The following is an 18,531-nucleotide window of genomic DNA, read 5'->3' as shown; positions in this document are numbered from 1 at the left end:
ATGTTGAGACTGTGATGTGACCAATGCATTCATTTATTTCATTCATCTTCAGTCAGCACTTTCTCCTGGTTACGATCATGGTGAATCCAGAGCCTATCCTGGGAACACTGAATATGAGGTGGGAATACACCCTGGATGGGACACAAGTCCACCGCATGGCACTATGCACACACTCATTCACACATAGGGGCAATTTAGCATAGGAAATTAATCTACCAGCTTGTGTTTGGGAGGCAGGAGGATAACAGGGAACCTGAGTGAAACGCAGGAAACGGACGCAGGGAAAACATGCAAAACTCCACATAAACAATAATCCAAGCTCAGAACCTTTGTTACAAAATGTGTGAAATTTTGCAAAGGTATTACCTACATATAATATTTTATATTTCAATCAAGGACATAAGTGTATACAACAATTCATGAACTAGTCATTTAAGATTTTATGTAATACATAACCTGAGAAAACTACATAGACAAATATAATTATGCTGTAACATTTATTAGACAAAAAATGTCAAAATATACATTACAATCAAACTTTATGGTTCTTCAACACTCTTGTAGACACTTGACATTGAATTGAACACAAAACCTGTCATTGTATTTTTTTTTCTCCACAATCCAAGCACTCCTATAACATTTAACACAGCATTTGAACAAAGCAAGATGCATAATGCTTGTTTTTATGTCTTACTGTATGGGCACACTTACTGATTCACCAATTATGTTTGATACCATGAACAGAAAGACAGCTGATCTTAAATAATGCCCGGAAGATCTCTCTCTCTCACGCACACACACACTGTAGAGCTTGTGAACTTCTGAAGAGAGTGTGTCTGGTCCTCAGCACAGGAGAGAGAGGTCACTCTTTCGGCAGCCCACCTGACAGCATACGTTGGTCATCATGGGGTTCAGGTCTCGTGTTGACAGATCAGACCCTGTGCTCTCACTCAGCTCCTCAGCACTGCTCTGCTCTGCAAGAGAAAACACTGTGGAACACACACACACACCAGGTTAGTAAGTACATCCACCTTTTCAGTAAGAATATAACATTTTCCCTGGCAGTGTTGAAGCAGTCTAAAGGCAGGTAATTGTATTAGAATTGCATTAGCATAGTGGTCCAACAGAGATGCAAACAATAAGTGATAACCAATAAACAGACGTTAATAAGCGGGTTCAGAGCAACATTATTTTCCTAAGGCCCAGGCTCCAGAGATGTCCAGTTAGATTATGCAATTACACAGCAGAGAAAATCCAGTTACACAGCATGATGTATCTATTAGAAAGGCACGTTAGCTTAGCCGATAATAATTACACTGCGTAACGGATCAGGCCTGTGTTCTGGTGCTGTCATCAGGTCTGTTCATTCAGAAACCTGTATGTCGATGGAGAATCTGGACAATAAATCTGAGTTTAAGTCTGTAAATTACAGCAAATCATATCAGAGAATGAGGTTAGTGGATCATTAATGAACAGAGAGAGAAATGCTAATAGTTGTACTGCTCATGTTTTTGTGTAGGCTATTAAAACAAGCAGAGCAGAGAGAAGCCGAAGAACTTCTGGAGTCTGGAATGTTCTCTGTTTTGGTCAGTAGTAGCTCATTTGTTAAGACATTGGTCTTCTGGGCTACTGATCGGAAGTTCAGGAGTTCAGATCCCAACACCACCAAGCTGCCTCTGTTGGTGTCCTTGAGCAAGAATCCTAACCCTCAATTGCTCAGTTGTATCCTGTCTCCATTATAAGTCGCTTTAGATAAAAGCATCAACCAAATGAAGTTAATCAAATGTACTTGATTCAGTCAAATGACAGTAGTCATTTATGGAAGACTCACTTTCTGTGTTTGTGGATGGTCCAACATGGATATTGTGAAGATCTGAACTTCCTAAAAACAGTTTATAACCAAGTCTCACCCTTTCTTTACTGCAGAATCTCATCTGGATACTGGGGACATGTATCTAAGAACTGCTTTAATCATTTAAGACTTCCCTGTGCTCATCCAGGACTCTTATTCATGATATACTCATAACTTTCAACACACTTAGTAGTGTTTGCCTTCACTATTTTACAACTATATACTGTAATGATTTATAATTCCACTATCTAGCGTCACTCAGAAGAGGTTTTGAGTCTGGTTCCTCTCAAGAGTTCTTCCTCATATGAGTTTTTCCTCACCACTGATCCCCAATCCTCATTGGGGATCTAAATCTACAGCCATATTTCTGTAAAATATCTTCACAATTTCATGTACAAAATATCTCTTTTGCACAATTTTCATTTATAGTATCTATGTAAAGTTTTTGCACAGTCTCAGTTTGTGTATGTGTAGTCAACTATTTATAGTATATGTATAGTCAGAGGGTCAGCTGTTGTACAGGTCTGTAAAGTTTTTGTACAGTCTCAGTCTGTGTATGTATAGTCAACTATTCAAGGTATATGTATAGTCAGATGGTTAACTGTTGTATAGGTCTATAATTGTTTTTCTTATACTTCTATTGTTGTATGTTCATATTTATGTTTTAACTTGTATGTAGCACCGTGGTCCTGCGAGACACGACATTTCATTCCGCTATATGTCCACACGTAGCAGAATGACAATAAAGCTTGACTTGACTTGACTTGACTAGACTAAAACTGCTTTGTGCTTGTAATATCTATTGTAAAAAGTGATATACAAATAAAACTGAAAAAAGATGAATTCATGTTTTAAAAATCATACTTAATTTAAAAATGACGGCAATCTAAAGCAAAAACAGGCTTCCTTATATATTCAGCCAGGACAGCTTATAGAAGAAATTCACGCCTGACTCACCATCATTTTGTGGTGTAAGCAGCCTTCTCCACCTGGAGCCTCCGCAGGTGTAGACCACGGCCCGGATGAACTCACGGCCGCAGAGCTTGACTGCCTTGACCTCCGCCTGCACCTGTACCATGCTGCAAACGGCCCACAGCAGCAACAAGGGCACCAGAGGGAGCCGATAACTTGCTCTCATAGTGGCTCCTACACGTTCGTCCTTCTTCCCTTCTTGTTCTCTGCTTCTTCACTAACTTCAAGGCTGGAAGCTGATCTGTGAAATGTGCTGTAACTTGTGCTCTGTTTTTATAGTGGCATTCTCCATCCTTCTGGGCTGTTTCATCTAGTCCACCTCCCCTTCAAACTCCACCCTACTCAGAGAGTCCCTCTCAGCTAGACATGTTTGTACTGTCTGCTATCTTTAAAGGCAGAAAAAAGCATTTTCGACAGGTAGGTAAGTGCTTTACTGCCCCAATCTACAATCAAATTACATCCTTTTCGGGAAAGCGACCCGTCTCCTGACTGTTCTACTATAATGGTTTCATTGCAGTGATATCCTTCATAATACAAAGCTAATCAAGTCATACCTCGTGTAACAGATCACCCCCGCCCTTGCAAAACATACAATATCACAAAATCTGATTGGCATATTATGTTGTCTAAAACCAGCCGGACCACAAGTAAAAAGTGGAGATGATTATGATCACTGTAATATGGACCGTAATGGCTTTATTGTCAGAGCGACATGTCCCTCGAGAAGGTTAATATGTCCCTATATGACTGAGATATAGAGATAAATGATCAGTCATATCATCATGCACTGTACAACATTAAAAGATATAGGAAAGCAAACACTTTGAAGCCCAATTTCACTGTTGAAGCCCAATTTTACTGTCTTATTAGAAAAATGCAATATTTAAACATATGACAATATGAATGCATGTAGAGTGTTCAGGCATATATGTATGGAACATACTGTATATGCACGGAAAACATATATAGAGAGAACATATATGCAACACAAGAAAAAAATCCACATCAGCATCTTGTTATTATGAGAAAAGTATCTCATTACGACAAGAAAACATCTCGTTATAACATCAAATCTTGTTAGAAAGTAACATATTTAATATATAAATATATTTATATATTTATGTTATTTAAACAACATAATTGATTTTGTTTTTAGCATATACATGGTTGCTTATGGAAGCCCAGAAATTATCCCAATCAGTGTCTCATTATTATGAGAAAAACATTTTTATTTATTTATTTTTTTTAATAAGAAAACATCTCTTTACAGCAAGAAAATTAAAAGAGCTATATTGTAAAAACAAGATGTTATGTTGTTTTTATAAAATATTTATCTCATAATAATAATAATAATAATAATAATAATAATAATAATAATAATAATAATAATAATACTTGTAATAAAAATAATGTTTTTTCCATCATAATGAGATGCTTCTTTTGTAATAAGGTGTTTTCTAATAATAAGATGCTTTTCTTGAAATAACGAAATGCTTGTGTTTTCTAGTAGTAACCAGATACAGATCTCATAATTATTAGAATTTTTCTCTTAATAACGTGATACATATTGTGTTATAATGAGATGCTGATGAGGTTTTTTTTTCATGCATGACAGCAATGTTCTACAACATACTCACTATAATATCTGCTCAGCTTCCACTGTATTAGGAACACCTGTACACCAGCTCATCAGATCAACCAATCATGTGGCAGCAGAAAGCATAAACTAATGCAGATACAGGTCAAGAGTTTTGGGTAATGTTCATATCAAACATCAGAATGGGGGAAAACTGGGATCTCTGTGACTTTAACTGTGGCATGGTTGTTGGTACCAGATGGGCTGGTTTGAGTATTTCAGAAACTGCTGAATTTTCACACACAACAGTTTCTAGAGTTTACACAGAATGGTGCGAAAAACAAAAAATACTGAGTGAGCGAGAGCTGTGGTTGGAAACACTTTGTTGATAAGAGAGGTCAGAGGAAAGTGGACGGTGAGTCTGTATGTGTGCGTGTGTGTGTGTGTGTATATATATATATATATACACACACTCTATAAGCTAACTTTTTCTTTTAACTTTTTAACATTTTGCAAAATTAAATTCACATCTTTTTTTATTTTTCTGTTTTCTTTTTTTTTTTTGGAAAGTTTTTCCAACAAATAAACCACGCTGGCTAAGAATGTGGTGCTTAGGTCTGTAATGGACAGACATGACGCACTGGCTAAACCATGTGCCGTATATAATCTAAGACCCATTTAAGGTAGACATCTCCCCATAACTGCTGCTCTGATGAAGCTCTCCACTGTGTTTGCTCAGAGCCACTGACTGAACTGCTCAGCACTAAACTGTTTGATTTGCACTAAAAGACTCAGAATATTGAACTCTCAGATGAATCATGGATTACAGCAGCTCACATAATGACAGCTATTTGCAGATCCGCGATGGGATGTTGATGACATGGATGGGTTGTAATCTGTCGAGAGGTTATGGCAATTACACTGTTCCTTCCCTCTCCATTAACTTTTAGTGTGTTACTGTTAAACCCATCACATGCCCTCCCATGTTAATGCAAGGTGTTTTAATTGTAATTTCTCGAACATTTCCTTCCTTCTTATTCTTGGTTTGGACTCAGATTGGATTAGCATACTGACCACATTTAATTATGCCGAACTATAACACTCTCTTCAAATCAAAACCTTATTTTGGTTATAAATAATTACTCAGAATCTGGCCATCCCCTAATTTTTAGGCTTTATTTTAAGATTCTTAATATAAATCAATATTTTGGTCATTCTAGAAACCCTGCTAAGCAGAGGGAGCCTTAACCTCTGCTTGATAACCTGAGATGGTTTGACAGTCTTGGTACTTTTTAATGACCTTTGGTTTTGTTAACTTTGCACATCAGCTAGTATCTTAGCTTATACCACAGCAATGTTGAATTCTCAATTCTGACCAATCAGATTCTGATCAATTCTCAATTTCATCTGAAACGTTCTGTACCGATCAGCCATGACATTAAAACCACTGATAGGTGAATTGAGTACCATTGACAATATTAAGAAGGTGGTTTTAATGTTATGGCTGATCGGTGTATATATAACATTAAAACCACGTATCTAATATTGGGTAGGTCCCCCTTGTGCCACCAAAAGCTCTGACTCATTGACCCCTGACCCCTTGGACCACCTTTGGTAGGTAATAACTACTGCATACTGGGAACACCGCACAAGACCTGCCATTTTGGAGATACTCTGACCCAGTCATCTAGCCAGAACAATCTGGCCCTTGTCAAAGTTGCTCAGATCCTTACGCTTGCCCAATTTTCCTGATTCCAACACACCAACTTCAATAACAGACTGTTCACTTGCTGCCTAATATATCCCACCCCTTGACAGGTGCCATTGTAATGAGATGGTCAATGTTATTCACTTCACCTCTCGGTGGTTTTAATGTTATGGTGTATAATTCAACAAATTTTAATCTTTATAAAGTCCTCATTCAGAACTCCATATGCATTTTAAATTATGCTGAAATACTAATATACTAATAACATTTTTTGAGTGACCAACGGTTTTAAAAAAGTTGCTATATGCTACACAGATAAATGCCGATGTTCCACTGACTTGATTGCCTTTCTCTATGTTGCACATTCGCAGGGAAGCATGCTCACTTCCCCATTTAGTTCCATAGAGTTATTATTGTACCTAGTGGTCAAAAATGGTAACTGTAAAAGGCACTAATAGAGGCCCACTGTGGCAGGAATCACACTGCCCCATGCTCGGGGGAGGAGAAGCAGACAGACTGCCTGATTGGACTAGTTTAAAAATACGGCTGCCAAGATCTTGTTTTAAATAAAATATTTGGAATTCAATCTAATGCAAAGTTTAATTGCATGTGGTGTGTCTATGACATACAGAACCATTTATATATATTACAAAATAGGGAGGGACAAAGGGGGGTTATGAAGTGCATAATGTACATACATCATGTTTCCCATGGTGAGAGAAAAAAGAAAAATGTGTCTCCCTTTTACAATGCCTGAATTTTCTGCAGGAAACTCACCTGCTGTTGGACAAAGGTACATCTAAAACTGCACAAAACAAGCTGCTGTATGCTGGATGACTGTACGATATCGACTCTCAACTGCCGTAAATTATTGGGTTTATTCTAAAAATTCACTAGACAATAGCCTATTGCATAGGTCAAGTGTGATGGCCTCTCGACTTATTTTTGTTTGAAGCAGATGTTCCAAAGTTTTCCACTACAGGATAGAGGGCTTTGCAGTTTCTCTGTAAAAACACAGCAAGTCCTTTTTACTTATAAAAAAAAGAGAGGCTAGTGATAGAAGGCTGTTTATAGCTCCTATAATGTAAGTGATAAAAGAAACTAACTTGTTTGTAGACATTCCATGACATTAAATGTACCTATAAATGGATAAAACTTGATGTCATTATTTTTAAAAATATTCGTAATCAGCATTACAAGTCGCTGTGGTATGAGAGGAATAAAACACTTCAGCACTTGCTGTTATAGGACAATAAACTTTGTTGTGGTAATGATAATCTTTTTTTGTGTGTCAGACTATATCACATCACCCCATTGTTGATTCTTTTCTTATAATATCATGTGCTCTTGTGTTCTTTAATTATTTTATCCCTATTTTTTAAGCAAAACATTGTCTACCTCAGTAGGAATCCCCCTGCCAAGGTTGACTCTATTTCCATTTTTTATTTTATATTTGTATGTTGCCTTTCTTCTTATTTTATTTTACTTTAGTTTTATCTGGAAAACTCTTCAAAGTGTATTTTTTTTTAATGTGCTATGTATGAAAAATTAATTATTAGATTATTATTGTTATTAGAGCAGGTCAGTTCAACAGGCTGATTCACATCCAGCACCACAGTAAACAGTCCCATGTGGTGTCTCAGCGCTCTCAGAGCTGACTGGCCAGTGTGGAGCTGACTATGTCCTTCAGTGTGTCCACCTGCCCAAATAAAACCCAAAAAAACAATACAGTCATGAGCATCAGTGTAGGAAAGGTATATACTATGCAGTACGACCCTAAACTTAGAAGCCAAAACGAAGAACTCTTAGTTTAGCAAACAATAAGACATAGAATAAACAATGAGAGATAGAATAAACAATGAGAGATAGAATAAAAAAAAACTGTTCTTGGTAGCAGGGTCAAACCTTTAGACCCCATTGTATGACTTGTTATGATGCGCAGGATGAACGGTTTAAGTTGTTGAAGCTCACCTCTGTTCCTTCTCCTGCTGTGAAGTTCTTCAGCTTGTAGACGCTGACATGGCCCTCACTGTCCCCTACTAGAACACAGTCTGTCTTCAAGGCAAATAGCAGAGAGGTTGGTTTTACCCCTGGATTGGCCTCACTTATTAAAGTCGGATTCAGACTGCGAAATAGAAAAGGAATGAAAAACAAAGCAATCTAAGCAAAACGGGTAACAGAAGGAAAATCATGCCATAGGGCACCTTTTCATTGGTTAGCCATCTGTCAGCAAAAAGAGTGATATAGAACCAAATAAGAATGGTGAGGGGTGATTACATGCTAGCTCCCAGATCCCAGATTTCCACTCTGTCCTTGTTGACCGCCCCGAACACAGTAGCCCAGCGAGGGGACCACATGATATCATACACGGCTTTCTTGATGGAAGTGAAGCTCAGCACTGGAGTAAAGTGATCCCGACTCCAAAGCTGAATGGTCCAGTCTGCAGAACAGCTGAGGAAAACATCTGGACAAAACGGTGACCATGTGACCTTATAGACGGGACCCTAATGAGATTGAAGCAATAATAGATGAGTTCAGTCAGGAAATGCAAACGAATGTTAGCAATAGATTAAAAGGCCTAAATAATGAATCAATGTAATAAGACCCAAAATGTACCAACAGCATGGGCTACTTTGTGTAGATTCATGATATAATGCATAATAATCCTCAGTTCCAGGTTGTAACACTACAAAAGTTCAAGGGGGTGAATACTTATGCAAGCCACTGTATGTAGAAGGTCCCCTACAAAAAGCTAAACTTAAATCATTATATTTCCTCATTTATTAAATACACATTTTCAATTTTACTGTTTGTACCTATTATTCAAAATAATACTTTGTTGTCTGAAAAATAAAATCCCAATATGAAAGTCTTTTTTTTTTATATATGGTCAAATGGTATAATATATGGTATATATCCTATAATGATGTTATATATCCTAACATCATTAACTGTTTCCATCTTAGTAACTAACACCTGATACAGACACAACACAAATAGTAGAGTCCACTGTGTATTATGCATTATTGCTACTACTGCATGTGTGGCTGTGTGTATAGAAGGAACCTACTAAGTGATTTGTGTAGGTCTCCAAGAACTGCTCGTTGTATGAACAGGAGCATTCATGAATATGTCCCTCTTCCGTTCCCACCAAATACATGTTGGAATCCTGTTGCATAGATACAAGCAACAATAAAGATATGCTGCACTTCTCCCTGATTTAAAGATAGTTTGGGATCAATCTAATTCACACAATGTTCTCCTCCACGCAAAAGCAGTCAATCAGCCAAGACACATTTCACAAGTTCGCTTCTTTTATGTTGCATTGAAACTACAAGGCTAATGTAGCTAAAGAAAAATTGAAGCTTGTTATTACACCCTGTTGGCCATCTTAATACAGATTTATTTTACTGTTTTATGAGATTACATACTATACGGCCAAAAGCATGTGGACGTCTGACCATCAACCCGATATGCACTTGTTGAAAATCCCATTCCAAACCATGGCCCCCTTTGCTGCCTCCACTCTTCTGGGAAGGCTTTCCACTAGTTTTTTGGAGTGTGGCTCTGGGGATTTGTGCTCAATCAGAGCATTCGTGAGGTCGAGCACTGGCCAGGTGCACAGTGGTGCACAGTCTTTGTTCCAATTCATCTCAAAACAACCTCTTCTACATACATGAGCTCAGAGACAATCACGATTGGTTAGTGTCGCTCTAACTGACAGGACAGAGAGTAATGCCATTCCTCTTACCCAGAGAGCATGGCCGGTATTGTTCTCTTATAGTGCCACTTGGAAGCCCTAAGTAAAGATTTGTGATGATTTAGGCCTGCAGTTTACATGGTGCTGAACTAGTAGCTATAAATTACTATTACATTACTTGTTAGCTACATTAGCTTGTTGGTCCAGTACATATCTAGAAAAGCAAACTTCATATAGCAAAATGTCTTGGCTGATCAACTACATCTGTAGTGTAAGTGAACTATTCATTCAACAGTAAACTGGGTTTATAAAAAAGGTTGTATGTGTTTGATCCAGTGCAACGTTTCTAACATGGCGGTGAAAATCGAAGCACAGTCCAACTGCCCAGCGAGAGATCAATGGCTCATGCTTCCACAGTTTCTCTGTTTTCTCATTCCTTATCCTCTTCAGCTTCATCATATCTGGTTCAAACCAATGACGCACAACAGACACACAAAGAAAGTAAGTTGACCTTTTACCATGATGTTATATGACATGAACAAAATTATTTTTGATCAGTCACGTAGATTAGTCTTATCTAATGATGAAAATGGACCTGGAGGACTGAAGAGCATCTTATCAACTCATCTTTGACCTTAACAGAGAACCAACCATCCATTTCCACCACTACAGAGACCACTACGGTTTGTTTGTTTTTTCATGAATTGATAAAAGTTTTTTTTTGTTGTTTTTTTTTTAAAATCAATTTACCAGTACAGTCAAGGCCTTGATGAAGGAACCATTCACTGATCCTCGCATCAGCAGACACAGAGAACAGAGTCTCTCTTTTATCTTCTCCTGATGGACTCCGTATGCGATCGATCCACTTCACCTGCCACACTGGAGCCGTGTGTTTTTGGGCACAGTCCCTGCACAAGGGTATGAAACATGGTTATCGATACCTCAGCTAAAGTAAGACCTTGTGTGTTCCAATGGCAAAAAAGTGTGATTATCCAGAACTCTCTAATCAGTTATCCAAATCTCACTATCAAAGTGTTTTACCAGCTGTATTCCACAGTACTCTGCTCTGTTTACTATGTAGCACCATGCACTATACAATTCTAATTTCTACAGCAATTTCTAAAAACCGTGGGGAAACTGTAATACTGTAAAAGATGGAAGGTCATGGGTAACAGGAAACTCAAGAATGTTGTTATTGGCAATGTTTCCTTCTTTTGATTTAAGTGCATCACATCCATATAGAAGAGCAGAAAAACAGTTTCACGACTTTGAAAACCTGTTAGCCAGGCGTACTTCCTGTGTCAGCTTTTTTCTTTACTGCTTTAAATGTTTTACTGTTGAGCAGAATCAATAGAAAAATCATTAACTAGTGAACATCTGGTGTCATAACAACCATAGAAAATGCTTTTAAAAAGGTTTTATTTAACTTCTTTTTATGTCAGTTGCAACAAACCCCTGACTACAGTCAATTCTGAAGTATTGAAGGCCATTTTCAAAGAGAAAACCCACCGAACACTTTGAAGTTGCCTATATTTATAAATGCAGGTTCAAATATGATAGATTACATTTAGTAACAGTAAACAGTAACAACAATGAATAAAACAAATGAAAGTACACAGCAAATTAGCTCTTTGATATACTGTAGGTTCCAGGTATTTATCGCTACTTCAGATAACAGCCTATAGTTCATGCATTACTATCTGTCATATCGGTATCTGTGAATATTCCCTGCTCAGTCCATTTGTTCATTATTAAATTGCAGTGCTTGTTCTAGGGTGGCATTATGGCGGGTTGATCCTGAGCTTGGGGTACTGTGTGTATGGAATTTCGCATGTTTTCCCCATGTCTATGTGGGTTTCCACCAGATTCTCTGGTTTCCTACCAAAAACAAGCCAGTATCTGGATTTACTACTCTAAATTGCCCCTAGGTGTTGCCATACAGGGGGTAGTCCTGCCTCATGAGCAGCGTTCCCAGGATAGGTTCTGGGTCGAACATGACCCTTACCAAAATAAAGAGGTTACTGAAGATTAATGAATAATAAATGAATACTTGCTCTTGTTTAAATAAGTGTAAGTGATTATGTAACACTAGAACATGTTAAGAGCAAGTGGTTAAGAAAAAATGGCTGTTACTTTTGAGAGAGAGAGAGGAGAGGAACCCTTCATCGTGCTCAGTGTGGAGAGTGCTGCCTCCAAAAAGAGAAGAGCTCAGTCATGATCATTTCAGAATGAACCACAGCCCCTATCCTTTTGTGCTTCCAATGAAGTGTGAAGTAAAAGTGCTCATATCACTACCTGCTGTCACAGACCAGTGTTGCATTAGCGCTCTGTACATTGTAGATAGCGATGGTGCCGTCATATAGGCCCACTGCTAACTGACTGGGGTTAGAGGCTGAGAAGTCCAAGGATGTTACACTGGTTTTACAGCTGAAAATCCGCTCAGGCCACTATGATACATACATAGAAACACTTAGTAGCATAGTCACAGCTACAGAAAGATTTTCTAACATTCTGATTCTCAACATTCTGAAGTGAATATGAATCATACAGTAGGATTCTTCAGAGACCAGATGCAGACAAGTCCAGATTTCTGATCCATGAAGTCAAACTGCCCGTATCCCACTGCCAGAACATCCTACAGTAAAACGTAAGATGACTGCTAATTAATCAGTAAGGGTCTAAATCTACATTAATTTAATTCAATTAAATTGATGTAGATTTAGACCCTTAATGAGCAAGCAGATCAAGAGCATCAAGAATATATTGTAGTCATTACACCAGATCATCAGGATATTCACAAGAATACAGCCGCTTTATATCAATCAAATGAGAAAAAGGAGTGCTGAAACAGTGTGTTGAATATTACTGGATTTTTCTTGTTCCAGGCCATGCTGCTGACACTGTGGCCCTTAGTTAGCTCACAGCTGAAGGCCCAGAGGAGCTCCAGAGCTGGACTCAGCGAATCCTCCTCCTTAATCTGTACGCTGTCCTCAATACCCAGGTTCAGCGTATGGTCTGGATCTGGACAGAAAAGAAACCATGGATGTGCTCTATAAATCAGACCAAAGCTAAATACAGGCTTTTCACTGAACATATACAACATACATTATGAAAATATTATCTTAGTAATGTCATTGGATTTAAGAATTCATGTTGCATTTTAATAAAACAATACAAAACAAAAGATGAATGTTTAGACACCGCTCATTACCCCGCAGTATGGGCAGCCCTCTGTAGGCAGCTAGTTTGTTTTGGTAGATGTTCAGCAGAACTGTTCTCTCCATCACCTGCAGGGACTGCTGGAACTTCTCTGAGTGCAGGATCTGCTCTGAGTCAGGCTCATCCACCATCTGTGCTGTGGAAGCCTCCACCTCTCTTTGGGAGCTAGAGGTACTGGCTAAGTACATAAAGCAGAATCAGTGAATTATTTGCATGTTATATGACATTCTTGAAACTGATTGGTCACAAGGTGTTGATTAATTTTCTATAACAGCAGATGGTAGTGCTGGCTCTAATTAAAATCACAGGTTTATAACCTATAGTAACAACTTACACAGGGACTTGTACGGTGGATGTTCCACATAAACAATGCCACATAACAATGTGTGTATTTGTTGACATAATGAATTTTACTGTGAGGAGAGATTTGTTTAGCATTTTTTGAAGGAGTCTCCAGTGTCAGTGCTTTGTAACAGTCAGAGGGTAAAGCTGTAACTGTAGTTTTCCAATACAAGAGAGTCTTCAGGACAAAGGACTTGAGGGAACGATTGTTTATAGCTGCTATAATGTAAGTGATAGCAGGAACTAACTTGTTTCATGGATGTTCCACAACACTGACTGTAACTATTAATGGATAAAAATGATGACGCAAATGTTAGCATTGGCAAATTGCTGTGGTATCAGAGGAATAAAACATCACATCACATCACATAATTCTTACATAATAATAGGAACAAGGCTGAAACATGGAAGTTACAGTACCTGAAGACACCACACTTACCTGTGCTGGTGGCACTGACCCTGGACATGGTTCTCTGGAGACCTGTGTTTGACTCTAGACAATCAGTGGAGGAGACATCTGGGAGGGTGGGTTTCTCTTCATCTGTATTACTGCCTGGCTCTTCTGCCCTGCTGCTGCTCACAGACAAGTCATAGATGTCCCATCTGGTGGCCATAGAACCTGTACACAGGGATTAATGTAGCACTAATAAAATCTACTCAAATATAATAGACACAAACCTGAATGAGATTTTGTGGAGAAAATATTTAAAATTCATCATGTTTATGTCTGTAAATGTAATAGGAGTAGCAAGAACATATGCAAAATGACAAATGTTTTTGGGACAATGATGAAAAGATTTTTTTCAGAAGAAAACAGAAGAAATTTATTGTGAAATTAAATAAAATTAAAAGGCATTGTACTTTGTACAATTTTATTATGCTTATTATTATTGTAGTAAAAAAATACATTTAGTATGGGTTTAGGAGCCCAGTGGTTCAAAAATATTATTGCAATAATTATACACCACTAAAAACCAGAGTCATTTTGAACTACATACATTTGAACTTCTGCATACTACTTGTAAGAAGTTCTTTAAAGGAAGACACCATTTTATTTTTCTTGTATTTTCTTGTATACTTCCATTTCTGTATCTTTGAGTCTATTAATGCATCAGACACTGATGTTATACTGTATGACTAATCAAAATCTTTTGATTTGTCATACAATCAAAAATGGGAAAATTACAGTTATATACACAGTAACTTGCCTTTTTCCACCATGGTGATGTGATCGCTTTGGACTTCTTTAGACTTAGATGATGAGTTAATCGTCTGCATTGCTCGCTCCATATATTTATCATTTCCCTGTCTGCTCTTGCAAATTTCTGTATATTCCTTGTTCCTTTTCCTTCAAGCACAAAGAGAGAGATATATATAACTATCAACTTCTGCTTATGCATAAAACTGAGACAATTCTGTATTTTGGTAAAAAAAAATAATAAAAAATCAACCACAGAAGAGCTCAGTGCTGATTTACAAACAGTTTACATGATCTCAGCAAGGCTTTTACACATCAACTTATGTTTCTGGAACATATAGAGAATGCAATGAAAGATGGCCTGGATCTTACTTGACTGCTTCAGCCTCTTCTGAGTCAACACAAACGGACACTGCAGGAATGTCGAGGAAGCACATGATCTCTGTCTCATTGAGGTAAATATCCACTGGATTGTCCAGCTGGGGCTCCATGATCTGCTCCTCTCTCTTGATCTTTAGTTCTTTAAGAAACAAACACAAGTTAGTGTTATAGTTTTAGATGAACACGGGTACTGCTGAATATATTTACGTAGGGGTCTGGGAAAACTCTTCACATTTTTGACTACATATATTTCTGAAAACTACATGGTTTCCTGAACTGAAATATGTTTCTCTTTAGTACATACACTATACAGCGAAAGGTTTGTGTACACCTGAACATCAGCTCCATATATGCTTTTTAAATATCCCATTCCAGATTTATTCCCCTTTGCTGTTATAACAACCTTCACTCTTCTGGGAAGGCTGTCCACTAGATTTTGGAGTGTGACTGTGGGATTTGTTCATTCAGCCACAAAAGCATTAGTGAGGTCAGGCGCTGATGTTGGGCAAGGAGGTCTGGGGTCTGGGGTGCAGTTCATCCCAAACGTGTTCAGTGGGGTTGAGGTCAGGGCTCTGTGGAAGCCACTCGAGTTCTTCCACTCCAACCTTAACACACCATATCTTCATGAACCTGAGTTTGTGCACAGGGGCATTGTCATTTTAAGAAGAAAATTATAATGCTCAGCATTATATACAACTTTGTGGCAACAGTTTGGGGAAGAACCACATATGGGTGTGATTGTATGGGTGGTCTGGCAAAACCTGTCTGATATCGCTTTGGCAAAATTCTGGCAAACACCAAAAAAGATTTTAAAAAATTTGATTTGATTATGCGTGTAACATACTTTGATACCTCAGCATTAAGCATCCATAAATATAGTATTCCACCAACGACGCAGAATTAAGCAATATCACACAAGCAAGATTGTAGTTGTACTAAATATCAGCATGGCTGTACCTCGGCTGTAGGCACCAGGCCACAGGCCTCCTGTTCTATAAAAAAGAAATTTATATTGAGTAACTGACATTTCAGACACAATATGGACAAATATTTTGTTCACTGTTGCTCCATCAACAAAAATAGCTCCCAAAGAAGCCACAGCTGGATAAAGTATTGCACGCTGCAATGCAACACACAGGCTGACTGACAGCGTGTAGTAAGTGTAGTAACGGTTTCAAAGTAATGAACTATTGATAGAATTGTAATTTTATGTAGAGCACACAGACAGGCGGAGGGATACAGACATATATCAACACTCTTGGAATGCTGCTTGTCCAAGCAATAAATAATATATATGTTTTAAATGTCTATCATGTAGTGTAACACAGGCCCAGGCCTCCTCGCCCGACATCAGCGCCTGACCTCACTAATGCTCTTGTGGCTGAATGAACACAGATCTCCACAGCCACGCTCCAAAATCTAGTGGAAAGCCTTCCCAGAAGTGTGGAGGTTATTATAACAGCAAAGGGAGAGACTAAATCTGGCGTGATGGTGTGATGGTCAGATGTCCACAAACCTTTGGTCATATAGTGTATTTAGTTTCACAAAGTGGACAGATCTGAAGAGACGGGCAAACCTGAGAGACTAATCAAGGTTTCCTGTTTTGCAGAAGGCTCCTCCATTTCATCACTCACTGATTCCATGATAGAGTGACTCGCCCTCGACACGAAACTACTCCCCAAAACAGACCTAGAATAGAAATCCTCGATTATCATCATCCTGTTTCATGTTGAATGTCAGAGACTGATTACTGTTGACACAAAGGGAGAGAGCTCATGTACTGTAGAGAAGAACACCTAATGAACTATCACTCAATCTGCAGCATAATTACATGGTAAAGGGTCCTGCAGAGCTTGCGCTCATGGTGTGGTACACTGTGGACAGGAAGTCAGAGACGGTCCCTTCTGATGTGTCATGTCCTGTGAATATTTTGCTCTGTTTGGTTTGCGTGGCTCCGGGTTGCAGCTGGTACAGAGGCCGAGGAGTGACATCCTTCCCTGTTTCATCAAACACCTGAGCAGAAAGTCAGTGAACGCATTAATAAACAGATGTTTTAGCCTGAAATCGAGTCTCAGTTCAGACACACACAGCGGCCTGGGGTAATGGCTGTTACCTGTACAGTGTGTTTGGGGGGTTGAATGGAGCCTTTATCAAGAACTTTACTGTCTCTTGCTAAAGAGAAGCTCCTTCGGCTCACAGATGCATTGACACTCCTCCTGTTTGTGGAACTTTGGTTTATACGGAGTGTTCCAGATCCTGACTGATTCATCACTCGAGATGATCTAAGGATAATAATGATAATCATCATCATGATGAAATTTGTCTTTCTTGAAATAAATATTATGCTTGTAAAGGCCAGAAAGTTACTGAGGGATGGACTGCTTGAGGAAGAAAAATGAAAGATTAAAGATAGAAAGAAAGTGAGAGAAAAAAAGAGAAATAGAATGTCAGAGTAAAAAGAGAAAAAAAAAGATTTAAAAAGAAAATATGGATATGAAGAATAAGAGAGGACAGATGAATGTCTGTCTCTGACATGTGCAGGATTGTCAGATGTGCAGCCAAAAAACATCCCAAACCTTCTCAAAGTCTATATGTTGTTTTAAATATTTTTTTGAAAATATTTAAACATTTTTAAGTATTGTAATATCTGTAAAGTATCACCAACTGACACAACACAAATCATTCATAGAGTAAAAGTACATTTTACTTCATTTGCCTTTACTGTAACTATAAAACCTTTCTACTGATACCAGCTTAACTTTAAACATTATACTGTATTAATAAATCACAGTGTATACATTTATTATAGCATATACATTTACTGTATACATTAAAAAATCAGCTTGCTTTTTCGACTTATATAAGATTGACATTAAAAATAACCCAATAAATAAAAATAAATAACTAAAAATAAATTTTTCCAAAAAAAAAAAATTTAAAAATTGAATTAAATCCAATAAAGAGACTGGCACAACTAAATAAATAAATAAGAAGAATGGCAATACTTGTTGTTTTTGATAATAATAATAATAATAATAACAAGATGAAGAAGAAGAAGATGATGATGATGATGATGATGACGAAGTATATGTTTATTTATGTGGTTCCTTGTACTGAATAATCTGTTATTAATTAGAACCATGTTACTAATTAGAACCATGAAACTCTTTAATATTGTAATTCTACTTTATTGATTTATTGATAAAATACTGAAATAAAAACGTTTACTAAACGAGATAAACGAGTTAACTTATCTATCAGGACTTCATGGTTAGCTATAACGTTAGCTTATTTATAAAAATGTATAGTGATAGTGGCGTTAGCTCACATAAAAACATTTTGTTGTTTAGGCTAAATAGGTATTTTATCCATTAAGGAATAACTTACGGTTTCACTTTTAAAGTCGGTCTCACTTGCTTTGCCGTGGTGTTGGACATGGTTAATCCTTACTCAGCTAGAAAACACAAGCACATACAGCAGCTCACTGCACGCGCTGCTTTACTGTAACCACGGTAACACACCCCGCCCACTAAACATACGTCAGTTCGTCCACATAACCGCCAGATGGCAGCAGCTACATTGC

At 37.8% G+C, this 18,531-nt stretch overlaps 2 protein-coding genes across 2 annotated transcripts; both read right to left on the bottom strand.

The window, feature by feature from the left end:
* Positions 1-483: 483 nt before the first annotated feature.
* Positions 484-3,082, bottom strand: insl5a (insulin-like 5a). The gene is made up of 2 exons (XM_026918093.3): positions 2,810-3,082; positions 484-989 (listed from the first exon to the last, which is right to left on the bottom strand). Exons 1-2 carry the CDS (start codon positions 2,988-2,990, stop codon positions 844-846), a joined length of 327 nt encoding a protein of 108 aa, XP_026773894.1. The 5' UTR covers positions 2,991-3,082; the 3' UTR covers positions 484-843.
* Positions 3,083-3,221: 139 nt separating this feature from the next.
* Positions 3,222-18,467, bottom strand: dnai4 (dynein axonemal intermediate chain 4). The gene is made up of 17 exons (XM_026918107.3): positions 18,336-18,467; positions 17,062-17,230; positions 16,780-16,961; positions 16,525-16,637; positions 14,940-15,087; positions 14,578-14,717; positions 13,809-13,988; positions 13,020-13,205; positions 12,675-12,829; positions 12,357-12,443; positions 12,104-12,255; positions 10,559-10,716; positions 10,160-10,269; positions 9,179-9,277; positions 8,386-8,612; positions 8,080-8,233; positions 3,222-7,807 (listed from the first exon to the last, which is right to left on the bottom strand). The coding sequence occupies exons 1-17, from the start codon at positions 18,383-18,385 to the stop codon at positions 7,757-7,759; spliced, it is 2,361 nt and encodes a 786-aa protein (XP_026773908.3). The 5' UTR covers positions 18,386-18,467; the 3' UTR covers positions 3,222-7,756.
* Positions 18,468-18,531: the final 64 nt, after the last annotated feature.

Source organism: Pangasianodon hypophthalmus, chromosome 2 (genome assembly GCF_027358585.1).
Source record: "Pangasianodon hypophthalmus isolate fPanHyp1 chromosome 2, fPanHyp1.pri, whole genome shotgun sequence".
In the NCBI taxonomy this organism is placed as follows: Eukaryota; Metazoa; Chordata; class Actinopteri; order Siluriformes; family Pangasiidae; genus Pangasianodon; species Pangasianodon hypophthalmus.
This window is presented reverse-complemented; position numbering and strand designations above follow the sequence as displayed.